The 23,681-nt window shown below is 36.2% G+C and overlaps 1 protein-coding gene across 1 annotated transcript in view; it reads left to right on the top strand.

Moving 5' to 3' along the window:
- The window catches only part of LOC136857342 (transferrin), a 111,820-nt gene that overhangs the window by 23,774 nt on the left and 64,365 nt on the right, over positions 1–23,681 (top strand). Inside the window, exons 2-5 of the mRNA XM_067135949.2 lie at positions 1,249–1,342; positions 8,588–8,727; positions 11,957–12,090; positions 17,185–17,329. Coding sequence (XP_066992050.2) covers positions 1,249–1,342; positions 8,588–8,727; positions 11,957–12,090; positions 17,185–17,329 — 513 coding nt within the window. The remainder of the gene's footprint in view (positions 1–1,248; positions 1,343–8,587; positions 8,728–11,956; positions 12,091–17,184; positions 17,330–23,681) is intronic.

Here is a 23,681-nt window from a genome sequence, read left to right as displayed (position 1 = left end):
AAATTGTCTGCCCAACCCTGAATACAAAGAGGATTAACTTTGCGATCCTTCAATACCGTACTTTTAGTTTTCTGGGACAATCACAAATTTCATCAAGCTTTTGCATATGCCTTGTGTCATTGCTTAAATGTAACTTAAAAACTTTCTAGTCTGTCAAACATACCAGTTCAATCAGCAGCAACGAATGGGAATTAGCAGTGGGCAAAAAATGTACAGACAACAAAATGTGCTCGGGTTTGTGGAATATAGCAGTGGGGAGGGGGTATATACATCAAAACTGGAAAAGAAAAAGAAAAACTACAAAATGGTAAGAGTTTATGCTCTCTGAGAAAATTTTGTCAGAGTGGTAAAGGTTGACAATAGTTTTTTGAAATTTTGATTCAATACTATACAATCAAACTTTCACCAAAGGAACAATATACACATGTATTACAATTAAATAGAAGTACGGTGTGATTATAAAATTAGAAATAATTTCGTACTTGACTACACTTTGTGTCGGTTGTTCTTCAACACATACTATATGTATGTAACAAGACCTAATAGGTAGAAAGTCAATTTCAATCACAATGTGGTCGTGAAAATTCAATGTTCATTGATTTGGCTCACAACGGGCAACTTGCATGCACTCTGCAGTGTGATAGATCCTTTCCAACAGAACAAAGATGACCTAGGCCGCTATAGCTCAATGGTAGAGCAACCGACACAAAATCAGGAGGTTGTGGGTTCGGATCCCACTGGTGTCCGGTTGGCCATTTTTGTTCTGTACTCTACATCTCTTGAACACATACTATATGTACGTAACACAACCTAATAGGTTGAAAGTTGATTTTAAATAAATAAATAAATAAATAAATAAATAAATAAATAAATAAATAAATAAACAAACAAATAAATAAATAAATAAATAAATAAATAAATAAATAAATAAATAAATAAATAAATAAATAAATAAATAAATAAATAAATAAATAAATACTTTGTTGCTAGTGAAATGTGAACAGCAGATGTGCAATAATTTCAGTGTTGTTTGTTTTGTCACATACCATAGAATGAGACATAAATGTCCATGTACCCTATGTGAGGTACTTGCTTTACTCAACATGCTAAATACAGGGACTCAACAAGACTTACCAGTATCTAAGAGGAAAATATGTGTGTGATGTGCTTTCTCCCACAACTTCATAATAGGCATAACTTTATCATATGTTTGTTCAAATGGCTCTAATAACCCTGTATGTTTCACAGACAAGATCTGCGTGGCAGAAGTCAACCTTCCAGCATGCCAGCAGCTAGCTCAACAACACGGAATCCGTCTTTCATGCCTGTCTGCTAGGGACAGGTGAGTTGATTTGAAGCAGTACTGTATATACTGAAAATATTCAATACTGTATATATTTTAAAAGTTGTATGTGCCGGTAGAAAGCAGTTTGTGAGACTGTCATAGAGTTCTTTCAACGTCAACTTACTTCACCTATGGTGATAAACAGGTTCTGCAGTCAAGTTCAGACTGTAATATTCTGACTAGATTAGATCTGATATCATCTTTATTAGTGGCATATTTAAGCCTTGAGACCCTTTCTTGCGCGTAACCACTTTTACATTATTTGATTAAAAAGCTGCAAAATTAAAGCAATTTTATAACTGTTGTGCTCTTCAGTCTACTGAAACTAATTTTAAACAAATAAATTTATGAACTATCTGAAAAGCAAACATATGCTAACAGACAAAGCCGTACCCAGGAATATTTTCGGAGGGGGTTAGTATTTGTGCGCAAGAGGGGGAGTGTCCGAAAACAAAAACTACAGATATATTAAAAACATTTAAGCTCTTTAAGTTTTTAAACTTTCTCAATCATAAAATTACCAGTGTTTTGCCCCAGTGCAGCAGTCCATTCATCAGTTGGAATGTTACACCTTTCCAAGACGCTGGCGCTAGTGTGCCGTTGAGAAACCACTGCAAGCCTCCTATGTAGGACAATACAGTGATGATGCACCTCCACTTGTATAAATGCCTGCCTTTGGCCTATATAAATAATAATAATAATAATAATAATAATAATAATAATAATAATAATAATAATAATAATAATAATAATAATAATAATAATAATAATAATAATAATAATAATAATAATAATATAATTATATATAATTATAATAATAATCATATATATTTTATATATATATAATCATATATATTATATATAATTATATATTATTATTATTATTATTATTATTATTATTATTATTATTATTATTATTATTATTATTATTAATACTGGATATAGGCCAAATGCAGGCATTTATACAAGTGGAGGCACGTGCTTACCCTAGTGCACCGTCACTGCACTGTGTAACATTCCAATTAATGAGCCCACTGCTACACTGGAGCAAAACACTGGTAATTTCATGACTGAAAAAGCCTAAAATCTTAAAGAGCTTAAATGTTTTTAACACTTACAATTGGTGAAATCAAATTATGTTTCTTTCTAGGAACCTTATTATTTTTATATAGATATATTAACTAATATTTTTCACTTTCAAAAAAATTTTACAGAAAGAAAACTGTTTGAAATAGTTTAGAGCAGTAACTTTTACAACATAATGGGTGAAATAGAAATGTAAATTCATAGTGGTCTGGTGGGCAGAACACACTTTAATACATGTGTGCAGTGCGACACAAAGATTTCCGTCATTTGTTTAACCCTTTGAGCAGTGAGTTTTTCAGTTGCTACTGACTCGCACGTAGTGAGTTTTTTTTTAATGGAATTTAGAAAGTGGATAAAACTATATTATTTTATTTTGTACATTGTTTCCATGAATACACTTTCACTTCAAAGCTCGTCCTCAGACTCTGCATTTGTCAATATATTTGATATCTCCTTTATGTCAAGACACCTTCCACGACTAGTACATGCCATTTTCATGGGCTACTTGTGAAGAAAGTAAACGATTATCATTGCTAGGAAACAGCTCAGAATAAAAATATACCAACTCTGTTCCAAGGCCACTCATTATCTAAAGGAAACCAGCCAAGAAAACATAAGAATAACTATATCCAAATTCCTTTTTGCCACGTGCAATTTGCCTGAACAGATTGCTCTAGATGTACTTCAGGTGCATGACAGATGGCAGGAGAAGCTTAGAAAAAGAAGAATAGCACTTATTCAAAGCAAAAATAAATAGAGAACAAAGTTCCACCAGCACACTTGGAGTTAATTTCAAAACCGAACATCACTTTACGTCAGTACTGCTCTGGTACAAAGTTAAAAATGTACATGTACGTCCGTACTACACTGGACCAGATCAACAGATGATGTAAATGTATGTCCGTACTGTTCAATGGGTTAAAAATAGAGGTAACAATATGTTTCACTGTAAGTGTTAAGTATTTAGAGATTTGATTCTTTTTTTTAAATCCTCCAGTGGCTCGACAACATGAAAATATTTCTATGTGTTTATTGAAATTGATTTTTATGGTGAAAAATGCATGAAGACATAAAAAAGCAAATAATCCGTATATCTCACCAAAATTAAAAATTCCATTTACGTTTTCAGAAAATTTGTTAATTATATTCATAGGGAAACATTTAAAGATGGCACAGATTTTATAAGTTAAATTCAATCGTTTATTTTGAAAATGCTTATTTTTATAATATTTCCAATTTATTGCAGGCTGTTTTGAAACCCATATATACTTTTGTCAAGTTCACTTTTATTTCGGAGGGGGCTAGAACCTAGCTAACCTTCCCCCTGGGTACGGCCTTGGTACCGGTAACAGAATTATACCTGAAAAATAAGAAACAACAAATTTTACTGCAGCCAATGGCCAAAAATGAATTGACATTAATAATAAAATCACATTATCAATTTTTGCAAAAGACTGTTAGAAACTCATGCTGACAAGTACAACTCATAGCATGGTATCTTTCACAGATCATGCCACAACATTCACAAACACAGTCCATGACTGGTTGATGGAACTTCTTGGTTTTACAGAACTTAGGCAGAATGAAAGCCATGTATGGCAAAACGTACAACCAAGTGTCTGAGCTCTTCCTTGCCAGCCTGTAGATCATCGCGTCTGTCAAGTAAAATTCTCTCCATATGTCTCTCTTCTTTGCCCTTAATTTCTCTACAAACTGCAGATAAGTTGGCGTTGGTAGCAAGTAGGTGTAACGGCGGCCCTCTGCGTAGAAAGATTCGCATGTTAACCCGTACACAATCCTTGAAGGGGTATATTTCGAGACACATAGTGCTTTTCTTCAGAGAAATTGCTTGCACTTTTTCTAGATGTTCTAGTTTCTAGTTTTGCCAGACCGAAGAACTAAACATTTATAAATTAATGGAGACCAAACTGAAAAGAGATGGCTTCAAATATTGCCCCCAAAAAATTTAAAAACATATAACAGCTGGTTTATAATTTCAATCTCCTTAGTATTCTTCCCATCTTTTATGGGGTCTGCCTTCTTGCATTAGGCTCGGTCTTCAGCATTGGCAGGATGAACACCTAGAGCTTGCATGTCCTTTCTGAGGCAGTTCATCCACCCCTTTATAGGTTGGCCTCGAGGCTGCTGTCCGTCAGGGCCGAGTGTAAGTGCCTCTTTGATGATAGATTCTGCATCGCTTTGGCCATGTGCTCATACCATTTCAGTCTCTCTTCTTTCATACTTTTACCCCCATGACCTATGAATGTACCTGCTAAAGATATTTGTTCTCAGCTATGTTGAACCATCTTGGCGTCCTGAGAATCAGAGTGCCTAGCTTTCTGAACTCCCAACAAGCTGAGAGCAATTAAGAAGACAACTACTGTGTGGCAGTCCTCTTTCTGACCTTCACGGAGAGAGGCCATAGTATTGTGTAGTCTGAGGATAGGTCATGGACGATCTACACACTCTTATTTACTCTTATTTTACCCCAGTGTGTTCTTGTGGTGGCAACTTCACCGTAGCCCACATCCTCACAGAGTGCGCCGATTTCTCTGGCCTAACATGGAGCCTTGGCCTGCAGGAAATACTGGAATGCATATTAGGCGATGACATGACTACTGCTGATCTTGTCATGCACCTTAAATATGAAAGTGGATTAATCAAGGGTATGAAACTCCAAGTGTTTAACTGAGGGAATTCAGTTCCCTTTTGACTCGTTAGTGATTTTTCGGCTTATTTCAATAACTTTTTGTTTTATTATGTGCTTCATTGAATAAATAATTTTGTTTCATTTTAAATTTCTTTTCCACTTAATTTGTTCAGAGAGGATGATTACTTCCTCTTAAAACAGAAATCACCACCACCATCTGGAATTGCCCTAACTCTAAGGATGTGCCTGATCTCTTCATTCTTAACCTTTTCCCTCCCATTCCCAAGTTAACACAGATGTCAACATGCCTCCCTCTGTCCCAAACACGAGTTAACTGGATTTCAAGCAATGCGTTCTTCTCCACTTCCGAGTTCTGTCTGATGCTGTAGTTTAGTTGTTCATCACATGCTCTGTTCAGATGGTGGACAATTAATAAATTACGATGATAATTATGTGCCTTGTGTTTTTCTTTCAAAGGTATCTTCTGAGATGGTGCACAGAAGTGTACAGAAAGCATGGAGGAAAATTATATTTTAGAGAATGATGATGAGCCTGACTTTTATCAATATAGTGAAGATAAATTGCAGTGAAACAAGCTCTAGACATTTATCATATCATTGTCAAGTTCTGGTAAAAGAGCCAAGAGAAAACAATTGTTAATGTTGTCGTTCCATGACTGTTCAATAACTGTGTAAATACAAGGTATTTTTAGCCTATTTCAACCATTGTCGAAACATCTAGAACAATCTGCCTGCATTTTAAAGAACTTGAGAGAGAAAAATTTTAATGTGGAATGATAATTTCAATGATGATGATGTTGATGATTATAATATTAATACCAAGCAAGCCATGCGGTTTGGGTCACATAGCTATCAGCTTCCATTCAGTGGATAGTGGGTTCGAACCCAACTGTTGGTAGCCCTGAAGATGGTCCTCTGTGTTTTCCCATTTTCATACCAGGCTGTACCTTAATCAAGGCCATGGTAATTTTCTTCAGACTCCTAGCCCTTTCCTATCCTGCTGCCGTGATAAGACCTAACTGTGTTGGTGCAATATTTGCAGAGCCAGGAAGTAACTGACTAAAAGAAATCAAATTACTATTAATGATTACTTTTTTGATAATTTTTACTTGTAATTGTTACTTTATATAAAACATAAATTTTACTCATAATTTACTCCTTGAAAGAAAATTGTAATCATTACATTTTAGTAATTGTTACATTGTAGTAATCAATATACATCCCATGTAGCATTTGGCAGTTTTAGAGTCCCAGCACTCACAAGGTGTCGCGCCAAGGGTATAATACCAACGATGTGACATGCACTCGATCATTTACTTGCAGATTCTTGCAATTATTAGTTTAGATTTAGATAATCGTATACTACGTGGTCGAGAATGGAAATGGATTAAACATATGACAGTGAAGGGGTTAAGGAATTTTCACTCCCATATTTAAATAAATATTTTGAATTTGTTGGCTGCAAAAATAATTAAAACATGAATGTGACATGCAAACTTTGCTTGGAAGCAATAATTTTTTTAAAAATTTATTTATTTATTTATTTATTATTATTATTCTTTCGAATGGGCCACCAGAGGACCACGTGCCAATTTCAATTCCTTCTTCTTTGTTCTTTCCTTTTCTTCCAGTACGCTTTCATCTGTTCACTATGTTTCTTCTTTCTGTCTTCAGACCACTTTGAACCAGTCTTTTTTACTTTCCTACCTTGGAATCCTTCTATTTTCAATACTTTTTCCCGAAAGCCTTCTCTATTATTTATTTCTTCTGTTGTTATATTGTTTTTTTCTAAATCCTTTCTTACTTCATTGACCCAGCTTGTCGTTGATTTCTTACTCCACAAATATCTGAAAATCTTACTGGTTAATCTACTATCTTGCATTCAATATAAATGTCCAAAAAACATAAGTCTCCTTTTCCTCATTACATCTCATATATTTTCTATTTTATTTATTTATTTATTTATTTATTTATTTATTTATTTATTTATTTATTTATTCACGAGGCACAAGATACAGCTACACTGAGCAAATTTCACTTGCACTGCCAACAGACTATTTAACAAAAACTTTCATAATAAAATATAACAAACATAACAAAATATAACAAGATCAGGTACACAGCCTACTAATAACAACTGTCCAAATCAAAAACCATGAGAATGTCCATGTTCATAGCCAAGTCGTCGCGGGTCAAGATGGCGGTATAATCCCTTCACATCAACTTGTTTAGTCTCACTTACTGATGATGGTCACTTAATAACTCTATGCTAAAAAACACAGCTGGAAGTCAGTTTGATGAATCGAGCAAGTGTGTATGGTATGCATGTCCAGTTATTTACACACTATAAACTTCATAATGTTTCTGTATTGTCACTGTAAGGCTTATAAAAGAGTTCACAGAAGTCTCACCTTACAATACAAATATAAATGTAATTAAAATCATCTAGTACATGTTTTGTCCTTGTATCATGAGCAACATCAGCTATAGCTTAAACACCATTTAGAACTAAAAGGTATCACATAACAAGAAATGGGTCAAATTATATGAAGGCTAAAATATCAAGTATTTGTCATTTAAAAGCCTTTTGATGACTGTAAAATAAGGCACAAACTTGGGCTCTTCTTAAAATACAGTAGATCATGTTGATTTAGATGTTATAATACCATTTTTTGAGTTTGGAGAAAATCTTGACTTGTGCTGTGTGGGACGTTGAGCATGATTTCCATCCTGATGCCCTCATTTCTTACTCTGTCCTTTCTTGTCTTTCCCATCGTACTTCTTAACAGTTTCATTTCACTGGCCTGGGTTTTATTCTCCTATCTTCTTGTCAATGTATGGGTCTCTGCTACATATGTCAGTACTTCTTACACATCACTTCTTTACACTTCATTGGTTCATCCTTCCTCCACACAAAGTCTCTCACACTCTGATAGAATGCATTTCGGTGCTGGATCCTTTTACTGATCTCCATGTCCAACCCTGCATCCTGCATCAATTTGCAACCCAGCTACTTGAAGCTCTTGACAATTTCAAAGTTTTTTCTTCTCTTTATTTTTATAATTCCTTCCATTAGCCATTCTCCTCTATACCAATACCATTTTTTTACTCTTTTCAATGCTAATTTCCATTCCTCTTACAAAAGCAAGACAAGACTACCACTTTACCTTCTCCCAACATCAAACCGCTGTCACAGAACTCCCTGGCCTGAAAGACATTTTGGGCATGGAATGAAAACTTTTACCCAACCTAACTGACACAATGGCAGGTCGGCATCAGAAGAAGAGCAGCAGAAAGAGGAGGAAAAACAAATGAGAAAACACTTATCAAATTCCTCGTATTTCGGAGATGTGGTTCTTCTGAAGTGTAATTTTTTTTTTTTTTTTTTTTTTTTTTTTTTTTTTTTTTTTTTTTTGTGTGGTAACCACAGGAACACTCCCTTTCATTGTTCCATAAGCAAAATGACACAGTTTATGATGTTTACAGGGTGGACTGTATTGACAAGGTTCAACAACATCAGGCAGACTTTGTACCAGTTGATCCTGAAGATATGTATATAGCTGCTAGCATCTCAGAGCAGCACTTGACAGTCTTCAAAGAGATACGAACCAAGGAGGAGCCAGAAGGTATGTCATCTCATAACTAGACCTTAGAGGATGGTTCCCCAGTGTACCGTAAAGTGGGGTAACTTCGGCCATACAGGGTAACTTCGGCCGCTGACGAATAGCAACTTATTTTCTCATGCCTCCTATACTCTAAAAGAAAATATTTTCTGATCGCATATCCTTGAGGATACCAGTGGTTTTCCTAATTTCAGTATTGCACAGAATTACATCAGATATGGTTTTATGTTGCAGTAGAACAAGGAAATGCTCTGTATAAGTAAAAAAGTATCTATAAAGACAGAGCAATTAGGCCTTCCTGAGTATGTTAAACAACCTAACAGCAGAATTGTATGACTCACTGTCCCAACCCTCATCATTCTGTGCAATATCTTCAAAAACCTGTCTTAAATCATCGTAGTGTGAAAATGTGTGGACTGCCCTGGAATGAAAACTTCAACAGGTAGTACATACTTGTAGAAGTCTGAATCCTCTGGATTCCACAAGATGAGCTCTCTTTGAGGATCTACTAAGAAATTAATGAAACGCTGTCAGCTTATGAATGAAGAGCCTGACTAATTGTATTATTCTGGTGCAATGGAGAAGAACAAGGTTTAACTGGTGGGCATACCAGAGTAGAAATATTGCCCATCGGCAAACATCTTTAACGCAATGCTGAACACCCCCATGCTTTCCTGCCATTGTGGAGCACACGTCATACGTTTGACATATGATTTTATCAATTGCACCTCACTTTCACAGAATGTTGACAATTAATTCTGTTAAGCCCAATGCAGTCAATCAAAACATCATAAAAGGCTATGAGACTTTCTGGGGATTCTGTTTTGAGCACAACCGGAATATTACACTCATTTCAAGGTATTATTGGAGGTCACATTTATCACAAGCATACCTCCAGTGAACCCGTCAAACTATTCCTTTTTAGTCTGACCATGTGTCATCGAACAGGTGACGAGTAGCTCTTTGTTCCTGACACAATCCTATTGCATGGAGCCAAGGGACCAGTGCAGCATCTTCCTCTCCATATTGAGCATAAAATCCACAAACAGAAATTGAAGGAGTTTAAGATACAAGTGCAGCATAATACACAGATGGTGAAACTGAATTTACTGCTCTGTATAAGAGTATCTAGCTATGAGGTATATAATTATTTTTCTAGTATGGCTTGATTTTACTTAAGGAAACACAAGTAAATGTATCTTTCAGAAAACATTCAATATCACTGCAACTATTTAAGGGGTTTTCTTGAAATTTGTCTCACATGTACATTGTTACTGAGCATTTTATACGAAGTGATATTTTGTGTGATGCAACTGATTACTGATAGCTTTTAAATTTTGTTCCCATTAAGAAAAACACACTACCTGACTCCTTGGCTGAATGGTCAGCACACTGCCTTTCAGTTCACAGGGTCAGGGGTTCAATTCCTGGCCAGGTTAGGGATTTTAATCGCTTCTGATTACTTATTCTGGCTTGGGGACTGGGTGTTTGTGTCTGTCCCAACACTCTCCTCTTCATATTGAGACAAGACACCTCACTACCAACCACCACAGAAACACGCAATAGTGATTACACCCCCCATGTAGGGTTGGGATCAGGAAGGGCATCCAGCCATAAAACAGGGTCAAATCCACATGTATGAGACAGTTCACACCCGCGACCCCACAGTTATGGAAAAAAGTGGTAGAAGGAGAATGAGAAAAAGAATAAGAAAAATATTTAAGACAAAGCACACAATTTTCCCAAAAGTAAATGAAAAACAGGCAAAAAGCACAGGTTTGTTACCAGAGGATTAACCACTATGAGATTGACAGGTGTAACTGACAGGTACATTCATATGATTTTTAGAAAAATTCAAATGATTTTTGAAAGTATTGAATATTTTGGTAGATTTTTGCCTGTAAATCCCTGTTTTTAATAAATTTATATTCATGCTCTGGAATAGCTACACCTAAAGGATTCTGCATAATTTCAAGTCAGTCATCATCCAATTAAGGACAAAGACAGTAGCGGTAATTGGAAATTAGAAGTGGGGTTGCACAAACATTTATAGACAGCAAAACTTTTTTTTTACAATTTGTTTTACATTGCACCGACACAGATAACTCTTATGGTGACGTTGGGATAGGAAAGGCCTGGGAGTGGGAAGGAAGCAGCCATGGTCTTAATTAAGGTACAGCCCCAGCATTTGCCTGGTGTGAAAATGGGAAACCACGGAAAACCATCTTCACGGCTGCCGACAGTGGGACTGGAACCAACTTTCTCCCAGATGTAAGCTAACAGCTGTGTGCCCTAACCGCACAGCCAACTCGCACGTTACAACAAGAAGTACGCAGGACTGAGGGATGTAGCAAAACAAAAAAACAAAAAAACTAAAAAATGGTAAGTTTTTTGATGCTCTCTGAGCAAATTTTGACAGGGAAGTAAAGGTTAAGAGTCTAACAACTTGAATGTGGTAATAATACCTTTTTGAGATTTTGATTCAATGCTATAAATGAAACTTTCACCAAAGGAACAATGACTCATGTATTACAATTAAATAGTAAGGTGTGATTTATTCAATTAAAAATTGTTTCACATTTGACTATGCACTAACAAAATAACAAACACTAAAGAGACTGCCAGAGCGTTGAATGTGCGTGGCAAATGGGTGAATACCTCAGTGTCCATGACCCCTGCTACCCTTCCTCACAACACATGCTACATGCTGCTGCACGAGTCTTCACTGCTTGCTGCATGAATTGGTTAGTCATTTTGTGCGTATTTCCGCTAAGAGTTTTATTAATAATTAAAGAAATTAAACAAATTACTTGATAAGACAACAGGGCTTGTACAGATTCTTTTTTTTAATAATCACTATAATTTCTAGTTTCAGGCAGCTACAGTAAAATGGAATAAAAATGTAATTCTCTCTCCACAAAGTACAGAGGCGACTATTCACTCCCCCCCCACAATCACTGCAACTGAACCGAGAGAGTAAATAATGCAACCAAAACAACAAATATCACTCAAAATCATTGTGCTTCTATGCCACACCCACTACTATGATTGAAGCATATATCTCCACTAAAATGTAAATATCCAGAAAGAAAACTACTGGGAATTTTTGCATGAAAATTGGTGCAAAGATTAAGGAAGATGTGATCTATCAACAGGCAAAGAGTGAAGATTTTCAAGTATCCTAATGCAGCAATTTAACTTATAATTTTAACACTTATCCGTTATATTTCAGAAATATTCCGCTATGAAGCAGTGGCTGTGATCCACAAGAACTTAAATATCTCCAGTGTTCAAGGACTGCGAGGCCTGAGTTCCTGTCACACTGGAGTAGGACGTAATGTGGGCTACAAGATTCCCATTACTAAGGTATGTTATACATCAACATCTCACAATCTAGGGCATGGGACATTCCTTCTAGCTTGCTTCATTTATATGGGTTTCATGTGAAAAGAACATGCCTTAGAGTTCATTAACTTGTTCGCGGCCGACACGTGCGTCATGACTCCATTATCAATGCTAATGACAACACATGTGCGTCAATATTAAAGCTCACATTTCCACCAGTACCAGTGTAAACAAATGGACCTCTTATTTGTGCATTGTTAAGATGTTGTTAAACATATTTTCCATGTTAGCATCAGATTAACTATTAGTTATTATCTCTGTAGGCACAAAAATTCAGCATACCTTTCTGCGATCTCAGTAGGGAATTGTGAGGTTACAGGGCCTTCTGGGTGGAAGAAAAACCTTCTTGTAGGCTCCCAAAATCTATCACTATGCTTACAGGAACATATTTTGCTAATAAATGTGTGACTAAGGAGAATGGACGTTGATTGCGGAAGCCGTGCAGACAATGTTACAAAGAGGGGTGATGCAGGACAGCATGCTCTATTGCGGTGAGTGTCCAGGACAGTCTTGAGCAATACTTTGTGGAATTCTACAAAACACAGAAGTAATTAGCTCTAAACAATGCCATATCTATCTGTGTTTGTTGCAGCGCAGTATTATAGGCTACTTTCTTGGCTAGGTACATAGTGTAGCAATTCGCCACACAGTAATGGCCTAATAAGGCTTTTACTACACACCATTCTTGAGAGAAATTTGCGCTCAGATGGCCTTCACTTAAACCGCAGTGGTACGTATAAGGAAAATTTGTTTAGAAGGGTTATAGGCACGTACATTCAAGGAAACAGGGGTGTCTAGGGAGCGGTGATAAGAGTATAGGGATAAGGAAGTCAAGTAGGGATGACCTAAAAAGGTTAGTGTTAAAAGTATTATAAACAAAGGAATAAAATTATGTACTTTAATAGATTTATACTTACCAGATATTGTAATAGGAGTTAAATCATGGCTATATTTTCCCACAGAACTGGAGTGTGTATCGTAGAGATAGAATAGGAATGGTATGAGGGGGAGATTTCATTCTGGTGAAAGAAGAATTTGTAAGCTATGCAAAAGTTAAAGATGACAGACATGAAATTCTAGGTGTAAGGCTCATTTCTATAGATAATAGGCAACTTGATGTCTGTGGAGTGTAGGGACTGGGAAAGGGTAGTCCTGATGCTGATTCAGAATTATTTGATAATCAGCTATGTGGAAAACGATACGGAAAGGAATGTGATTGTAGCAGGAGATCTAAATTTACCAGATGTCAACTGGGAAGGAAATGTGAATGACAGGAAGCATGACCAACAAATGGCAAATAAGTTAATATGGGAAGGACAGCTGATTCAGAAAGTGATGGAACCAACTAGAGGGAAGAATATTCTGGATGTGGTGCTGATAAAACCAGATGAGCTCTATAGAGAAACTGAAGTAATAGATGGTATTAGCAATTACAAAGCAGTTTTTGCCGTAGTTAAAAATAAATGTAATAGAAAGGAAGGTCTTAAAAGTAGTTCTATTAGGCAGTATTATATGGCTGATAAAGGAGGCATGAGGGAGTTTAAAAGAGTTTAAAAGAGTTTAAAAGAAGTGTTAAACTACCTCATTAAATATGTGTATATTTTTTCTCCAGTGTTTTCTCAACAGTTCATAGAGGAACTTCCATTTTAAATACGGACAGCAACAATGGACACTGTTTTTATGTACGAGATGTTATGACAGGCATGTCACATTTCACGTTATATTTCAATTTTAACACTGAAGACAACAAAAGTTTTTGCAAGAAGTGAGGTCATTTCATGTAAATAATGTCTTTTTAAGGACTATTTGAGAAACGCAAAAGATACTATACGCAAACCTTTTCTTGAGCCCTGAGATCCCTAGTGCTGAATTGGTAGACCTCGGTCATCTTCGATATCCATATTGGCAACCTTTGAAACACAAACTATGAATTGCTTATTCATCGCTGTGCGACATCTGGCATACACTTTACGAACTAGTACTGTTGTTGTTTACACAGCAAAGCCAAACTATATAATTCATGCTAGTAACAAGATTCGCATTGAGAAATGTTATATGATGTTAAATAATGTATGTGTGACATAGTTGTTGACGTAAGATAATAAATGTTTAGAAAATTCATATTGATTGATCATATTATCGATTCAATTCAGATTTCATTTCCATCCAGTTGGTAGTAAAACTGGATCCAGCAGCGCTCCCTCCTTGCTCCTCACCCGTAAAAATCGGGCTCTAGAAAAAGTTCGCGTATAGTATATATATTTCTCAAATAGTCTTTAAAAAGGCATTGGGTTCTTCCATTTGTTTCAATTTCTGAACAATGAGTTTTGTAAACTACCACATAATTTTATGGCTGATGAAGTCTCAAATAGAGACAAAACATGTCCCTATTATTTAATATGTTTTTTAATTAAATAGTTTTTCACTAGTAAAGTGATGTGTATTGATTGGGTGGACCAAAACCTAACAATGTTTCTCAATTTTAACTGTATCAATACGGATCTATACGATGAAGTTCGTAAATTATACTACTGAGCGGTATGTTCCAAGCTATCAGTGGAGAGATGGCATGGAATGACATTAGTAGAAGAATAAGTGGTGTCTTTAAAAGTAGTTAAGATAACAATATGAAGATAAACTTGGAATTCAAGAGGACAATTTGGGGGAATATTTGTTTATAGAAATGGGAGTTAGGGATTGGAATAACTTACCAAGGGAGATGTTCAATAAATTTCCAATTTCTTTGCAATCATTTAAGAAAAGGCTTGGAAAACAACAGATAGGGAATCTGCTACCTGGGCAACTCCCCTAAATGCAGATCAGAATTAACTGATTGATTGATTGATTGATTGATTGATTGATTGATTGATTGATTGATTGATTGATTGATTGATTGATTGATCAAAAAATGAATTTATGTATTGTGGAAATGTTACTGAATATCTACAGTCGAACAAAACATTCTCTTCTTCGTTACACTTAGTTACCTGTCATGACGCATACGCTGCGTCAAATGGCACCGGAGGCGGAAAACTCATCAGTAGTGCTGCTGTGTCATGGCTCCTGTGCACAAAAAGATTATTGAAATATTTTAAATGACAATCTAAAATGCATAAGGACACAGAAATTAACTCTGTTAAGCAGAAAAAATGTGTCGCAGTACGGCGGGAATGGTTACTGATATCCAAGCAGCCATGAATGTGTTAACAACTTTGACTAGAATTTTGAGACAATTAAAGTTTTAGTTTTTAGAGTCATATCCCACATCCCTGTCAGCTATGACCGGGATGCTTGGATGTTCTAATTTATCCAAGTCAAATCAAATGACCAATCTCATACAAGTAAACACAATCATCATCATCATCATCATCATCATCATCATCATCATCATCATCATCATCAACAACAACAACAACAACAACATCATTGTCATCAACATCATTATCATTTCCAGCTCCAGTTTCCCAAGTGTGATGTACAAGCGCTCGCCACCACTTCCTGTCAGAATATAGTTCCTGTTCCCCTGTCCTCCCACTTGACATTCCTCTTGCTGACCTGACAATGAACAGACTTTTTAATGTATCAAAGAATGGGGCATGAATTTTTTTCATATATTGGATTCAAGTGCGCAACTGCATAACTTTTTTCAGTGTATCAATGATCCATAGCTGAAGATGGTCTAATGGACCAAAACATATCCTACATTTATTTCTTCTACAACATTTGGCTTTGATTCATCTGATGAGTATGCAAGGCACATACATTTGAACAAGAAACATCTTAATTGGAGCTAAAGTTGTGTCATCACTTCCCACAATCACTGAGCATGTCAAGTAAAGCACGTGTCTCGCTAGTACAGAGTCGACAAATGACCGAGCATTACAGGACTGAGGACGGGACAAAGAAGCTGTTGTTTGCTGATCCCTTGAGAGGGTGAATGAAGCTGTCTTTCCTGTCAGCTTGCTTGAGTTTGACGTATTCTCTTGTTTGGTGGTCGGTATAAATTAATACTGTTTAATTATTATTAAGAATAGTTTCTGTTTGTTGGGATCAACAATCAGTAGAAGTGGCTCACGCAGTCCAGAAATTCACCAAAGACTTGCCCTTAGAAGAGTAACATTCAAATGCATGGATAAGATCTTCAAGTGTTCAGATGTATATTTGCATACTGAAGTCATAAGGAAGAGAGATAGGAAGCACATTGATGCATTTGAGCTCTGGTGTTGGAGAAGGATACTGCATATCCCTTGGACAGCCAAGAAGACAAATGCATAGGTCATTCAAAAGATCAAATTAGATCTGTCACTTCAGGCATTTATTAAAAGATTACAGCTGTCATATTTAGGTCACATTTGTTATGAAACGCTCTGATTCATTGGAAAAGACTATTATGCTTGGGAAAGTGGAGAAGTCTCGGAGATGAGGATGGCCAGCATTGAGATGGATAGACCCCATAAAATCCAAGATGAACATGTTATTGAAGGATCTGATGTATATAGTTGAAAACTGAAACATCTGGAGGCATGTAGTCGCCAGAAGTCGAGTCGACTTGATGGCACCTGATCATGATCAATTATTATTAATAAGTATTAGATTAGCTTCCTCTGTGGATCGGTGGAAGAGTGTCGGCCTCAGATCCAAAGATAACAGGTTCAAACCTGGCGGAGGTAGTCGCATTTTTGAAGGGCGGAAAAACGGTCATTCAAAACTCCTTGTCGTACGATGTCGGCTCGTAAAAGATTTCTAGTGACATATTTGGTGCCAGATGGCATCAAATTAAAATGCTTACACACGGTAGCTGAGGCCACACAATTATTATTTATTATTATTAGATTAATTAGATTATCAAAATACACAGGAGTTTTCTATTTGAAGACAGTAGTGTATGAAGATGCGGAAATTGTCCTTGTCTCCTCTTTCTGATGCCCTTTCTTTCCACATTGATCTGTCATGTGTTAATCCTATTATGGGTTCCATTTCATGTTCCTGTCTCTCTAAATTTGACTTGAGAAATTTTGGTTGGTTATATTTATTTACTGAAGTGTTTTCTTGCAGTTGACCAAGATGGGTGTCCTGGGACTAACCCCTGATGCAACTATCAGTGCAAGAGAAAATGAACTCCGGTCCCTCTCTAATCTTTTCAGCAAGGCCTGTCTAGTGGGCAGTTGGTCTGAAGACCCCGCAATCAATGCACGTCTCAGTAAGTACGCAACACCATTTTCCCCTGAGATAAGTGAGGAGTTTGTAAACTTCCTTCAAACACTGAATTGAAATTTTTCCTGGAATGAAGTAAAAATCTAGTTTTTTGGGTTAGCATAAAATCCCTCTCTATGTCTGATTCCTTGGTTGAATGGTCAGCATACTGCCCTTTAGTTCAGAGGTTCAATGGTTCAATTCCTGGCCAGATTAGGGATTTTAATCACTTCTGATTAATTATTCTGGCTCGGGGACTGGGTGTTTGTGTCTGTCCCAACACTCTCTTCTTCATATTGAGACAAGACACCTCACTACCAACATGCAATAGTGATTACATCTGTCTACATAGGGTTGGCATCAGGAAGGGCATCTGGCCATAAAACAGGGCCAAATCCACATGTCTACACAGTTAGCACCCGCAACTCCACAGGTATGGGAAAAGCAGTGGAAGAAGAAGATAAAATTCCTCACTATCCAAAACTGTTCTTGGTGATAGAATAATATAAATTTCCAGACTTCTAGAGGAGTTGTCAATGAGATTTAAACATGACAAATTTACTCATGCTGCAGGGTATAAAGTAAGATTTTGGCCAGTTCTTAACAGTTGTGTGTTATAGGTCAAATGAAAACGCAGATGAAATTGATATATCAGGTAATAAGGAAGAGGAACTTCAGCTGCAATTTACCGGTAAATTGTGGAATCAGGAAATTGAGAATTTTGGAATAATTGCTAAAAGTAAGACAATGATAGTGACAAGGGAAAATAGAATGAGAAGAGGTGACATAAGGAACAGGAATGAACCCCTGAACATAGCTGACAGCTTTAAATATTTAGGCAGTGCATTATCAGAGGATGGAAATTTGGACAAAGATCTGAACAAGACTCAAAACTCTGCCAGAGTGTGAGATAAGTTGTATGGGACACTGATGAAATGCAAGCAGGTTCTCAACAAGACATATTTTACACCTATACTGACATATACCTTTGGGAGTGGCGACCCCAATGTAACAATAGCCTAAATCAAATCAAAATCTCTTTATTTGCAAATGAGGTGTCTACCTCGGTGGCAAATGGTACACTAAAATACATTATTGTCAAGCACTAAATATTAAATTAACAAGAGAAGAAAATTTTTCCTATAATACAATATTATACAATTTACGCTAACAATGTTTTCTATTAAACACACAGCTCGTCCTTAATAAATTTATATTGTTTACAAAATTCTACTTATAATATCTCCTGTACTACTTACAAATATAGTCAACTGATATACAGTATGTGGAATTACTTCTTCAAATGATACTATACAACTGGTATAAGATTAATATTTACATTGCATTTATTTATTTACTTTTTTTTTTTTTTTTTTTTTTTACCCGTTCTGGATCCTAAGTAGCATAACGACCAGCTGCGTCTTAACCAGAGCCCCTTTTGCCACAACTTTTCAGAGTTCCTGAAGGGCCTTCACAGCTACCGTAGCGGTCCCAGGGCCCTCGAAGTCCCCACTGTACTTCACCCCTACAGGCAGTCCCCTACTTTGGCTGTCCAAACTCCTTAGACCAGGGGATGGAATTAATTTATTCACACACATTTTTTTTATTTACAATAACCTGCACTGGTCGAATGCCCTCTAACACTTCATTTATTTTCTCTGTTGCTGTTTATTCTCTTCTTGAATATCTGTACAGATTTTGGAAAAGGATCAAACACTACCCCTGGTAAACTGTTCCACTCCTTCACACCCTTCCCAATGAATGAAAATTTACCCCAATCGCTTCTGCTAAAATTCCTTCTAATTTTATATTTGTGGTCAGTCCTGCCGATATAATTATTTTCCAACTGAAGCCTCTCACGGATATCTCCCCATGCTTCTTCTCCTGTATAGGCTCTATATAATCCTGTAAGTCTAGTTTTCTCCCTTCTCTTACTTAAAGTTTCCCACCCAAGTTCCTTTAACATTTCTGATACACTACTCTTTCTCCTGAAATCCCCTGTTACAAATCTTGCTGCTTTCCTCTGCACACTATCTATTTCTTTTATTAGGTATTCATGGTGAGGATCCCAAACACTGTTTGCATATTCCAATAATGGACGAACCATACTCAAGTAACTTTTTTCTTTTAATTCTTTGTTGCATCCTTTAAGTAGCCTCATTATGACATGTAATGATCTGTATGCTTTCCCAACAATGTCATCAATATGATCCTTCCAGTGCAAATTACTTTCAAATCTCACACCTAAGTATTTGCACTTGCCATCTTTTGGGATAACTACCTCATCCAAAGTATATTCAAATTCAGTTTTAAAGCTCCTGTTTGTAAAAGTTGTAACAGTTGATTTGCCTCCATTAACCTTCATATTATTTTCTTCAACCCATTGTTGGATACTTTCAAGGTCCCTTTGCAATTCTGAACAATCCTCAATGTTATTTATTTCTCTATAAACAATTATGTCATCTGCATACAATCTTATTTTTGATGTTATATTGTTCCCTAAATCATTTGCGTATATTAAGAAAAGTAACGGACCGATTATACTACCCTGTGCAATTCCCTTCCAAACTTTCTCTTCCTGAGATACATTATTTCCTACTTTGACTTTCTGAACCCTTGAATTTAGAAATGCTTTTATCCAACGTGTAACCCTTACGTCCAATCCTATTCCCTCCAATTTCTTTAATAATATTCCATGTTCCACTCTATCAAAGGCTTTGGAAAGATCTATGGCTATGCAATCTAACTGACCTCCTGAATCCAACTGATCTGATATGTCCTGCTGAAATCCCACCAGTTGTGCCTCACAAGAAAATTTCTTTCTAAATCCATACTGGCTCCTCATGAACCAATTTTTATCATCACATATCCTTCTGATGTACTTCGATATTAAACTCTCCAGAATTTTACAAACTATACTGGTCAGGCTGATTGGTCTGTAGTTCTCTGGTTTCCTTTTATCACCCTTTCCTTTATAAATTGGTATTATTATAGATTCCTTCCATTCCTTTGGTATTACACTATTATTTATGACATAGTCAAAGAGAAATTTTAAATAAGGCACTATGTACCACCCCATTGTCTTTAATACCTCCCCAGTAATTTGATCACTTCCTGCTGCTTTTCCTTGCTGAAGCAGTTGGATTTCTCTGAAAATATCTTCGTTTGTGAATGAGAAGCTTCTTGTTTCCCTCTGTCTCTCTCCCTCTCTATCTTCTGTTTCGGTTTCCAACTCTTGACAATCATCTACTGAATCTCTAAATTCCCTACTAAATAGGTTTGCTTTCTCAGTATCTGTTAAATAGTGTTCACCCCCTTCTCCCACCATTGTAGGAATTTGGATTCCTTTTCCTTTTTGATTCCTGATATATGAATACAGCTTTTTCCATTTCCCTTTGTGGTCATTACCCTCTTGAAGTATGCCATTCATATAATTCTCTTTTGCTTCCTTTTTCACTCTATTCAGTTCCCTCATTAGCTGTTTTCTAGTTTCTCTACTCTCCCTACCCTCTTTGATTTTCCTGTTTACTATTCTACATTTTCTTTTTAATTTTCTTATTTCCCTTGTATAATAAACAGGGTCTGAGGTCATTTTACCCTTCTTAACAGGTACAAATCTCTTCTCTCCTTCCCAAATAATTCCTTTAAATTTAGCCCAAAGTGTATCCACGTTACTCCCTTCACTTATCCAACAACTGAATTGTGATTTAAGGTAAGTCCCAAATTCATCAACTTTAGTTTTTCTGTACAATTTCTTGTCTTGTGTAACCCTCTTATTAAGCCTTTTTGGTACGAGTCCTACATCCATTATTACAGCCTTATGGTCTCCTATTCCTTCAATTACCTCAGTTTTATCAACAATTTCCCATGGTTTAACCAAGAATACATCTAGTAAGTTATTGAGACGAGTCGGTTCTTGTACTACTTGTGTAAATCCTCCCTCCCAAATTAACTTATTTGCCAGTTTCTGTTCATGGGCTTCACTTGCAGCTCCTTTCCATTCAACTTCAGGCAAATTTAGATCTCCCCCAATTATTACCATATCATTATTATTGTTTTTACGAGTATAATCTATTATTTTTTCAAAGATTTCCATGTCTCTTTCCTCTCTTCCAGGCCTGTATGTTCCTATAATTCCCACCTCCTTCATATTATCACAAACTAATTTTATCCCTAATATTTCATCCCTTTCATCGGTAAACCATTCATGTGAACAGTAAGTTTCCTTCACCAGAATAAACACACCCCCTCCCTTTTTATCTCCTCGGTCTCTACGATAGACTGTGTACCCTTCTGGAAATACTTCTCTATTACCCACCCCTTCTTTCAACCACGATTCCACTCCTATCACCACATCAGTCTCATAAGATTCCATCAATGTACCGAATTTTAATTGTTTATTTACTACACTTTGACAGTTTACCAAAGTCAGTGATGGTATACCATCAACACCCTGACCTAGCAGGAGCTGGACAAGGGGAAATGATAATAACCAGAGAGAATTTGGAACACGGAATAGCTGCTATGGTACACAATATAAACAATATTAACACACTGGCAGCTGTGAGGTCCACTGGTGGGTCTCGTGATGGATTGTATATAATGGAACCAAACTGCGCACAGTTCACAGATTATACTTTATACTTTCTGGTTTGTCTGTGCAACAGGCAAACTCACTTCTTATGATATGGGACATGTAAGGAATACATAGGGGATAGAATAGTTAATAAATTATTCACTATGCATGTTCCCTGTCTTAAAACCTTCCATATGAAAAGAATACGTACAAATAAAAGATCAGAAGCAATATAAGAAAAGCTTTGACCTGTAGTCCGATATTTTAGGGTACCTGACTAGCCCTATATAAATAATGAGTGAAAGAATAGTGCCACAACTATGGCTCATTTACATCTGTCCATCTTTCTGTTGTGTGTTTCTTCCATTGTGGTTTGTTTCCACCAATATGAAATTAATGATTTCATTACTGATCATACCTATGGGTATCTTCAAAACACTAACTTCGATCGAAACAAAGAATACTGCATAAACATCGCCAATTTCAGTGAGGTCGCCGGTGGGTCACAGAATGTGTGGTAGTCCTATGCACTACTTGTGGATGAGGAGACCCGCCAGGTGATCTCAGCACAGAGTACAGCTTAACAACTCAAGGCCGTACTTAAGATGTATAATATATATATAATTCAAGACACTCTTGCGTCTTTATCAATAGATACATTAAAATCAATATGTTTCATCTCTAGCAGGACATCATTAGTTGGCACAAGGATAAAAGAACCTTGTAAAAATTGTTGCATGGATATTAGTACACTGGTACATATGCAGTGAAAGACACATTAATTTGTAGATAAAAATTATGTATGACATCTTGTCCTTAAAAATCAGATTGAGTACAACATTTTTGTTGTGAAAATCTTGAGGAACAGGTTGAACATAATTGATGTTGGTGGATTGCGTAGTCCACAAACATAGAACATTCAATTTATAGTGGAACATTTGACTAGGACTGAATAGTTCTTGGTGGAGTACTGGCCTAAAAATAGAAAAATACTGTGATAGAAATGAAACACTTATATATAGGGAACTTGTGTAAGCAACATCTGGTTACTCACATCCTGTTCCATAAGAGTCAACCTGGCTCCTTCAAGGTTATGGCACTCACTGATTGCTGTTAGGAAGTTGTTCTGGCAGTGAGTTGCATGGGAGGGAGGGATTGCCCAGATCTGATGCGTGCGAGAATATGTTGACCTTGCCTGGCACTTGGATTTAAAAAGTTTCTATTGATAATCTCTTCAAAAAATATACAGTATTTACTTTTCACAAATTTCATTTAAATTATGAGATGGATTACATTTTTGATCTAAATTTATAAAAATGTATAATCTATCATATAGGCACCCATGGCCGAGTATCTGTTGTATTTGGAAATGTTAAAATGTTCTTTGTATCTGATGTCAAAACTGCGGCCTGTTTGACTGACATAGCTCATAAAGCACTGTTTACAACTCAGCTTATAAACCCCTGATAGATAATATTTGTTTCTGATCTTATTCATTGTGTGATTGTTGTAAAGGAGTTGAGAGTTGTTATTAAATGTTTTACATTATGTTTCATACACATTATTGTGGCTGATGATGTCCTGCTAGGGATGAAACATGTATCGATTTTAATGTAGGCTATTAATAAAGATGCAAAATTGCATTGCTATTTGCTTTATGTCACATCGACACAGATAGGTCATATGGCTAAATTGTATTGTAAAGGTGGAATACATGACAAGGATTGCTAAAGTGATACTTACAACAATACGGGCTTAGCACAATTAAATTTATTTTATGTAA

The sequence above is a fragment of the Anabrus simplex genome, chromosome 1, assembly GCF_040414725.1.
Source record: "Anabrus simplex isolate iqAnaSimp1 chromosome 1, ASM4041472v1, whole genome shotgun sequence".
In the NCBI taxonomy this organism is placed as follows: Eukaryota; Metazoa; Arthropoda; class Insecta; order Orthoptera; family Tettigoniidae; genus Anabrus; species Anabrus simplex.
This window is presented reverse-complemented; position numbering and strand designations above follow the sequence as displayed.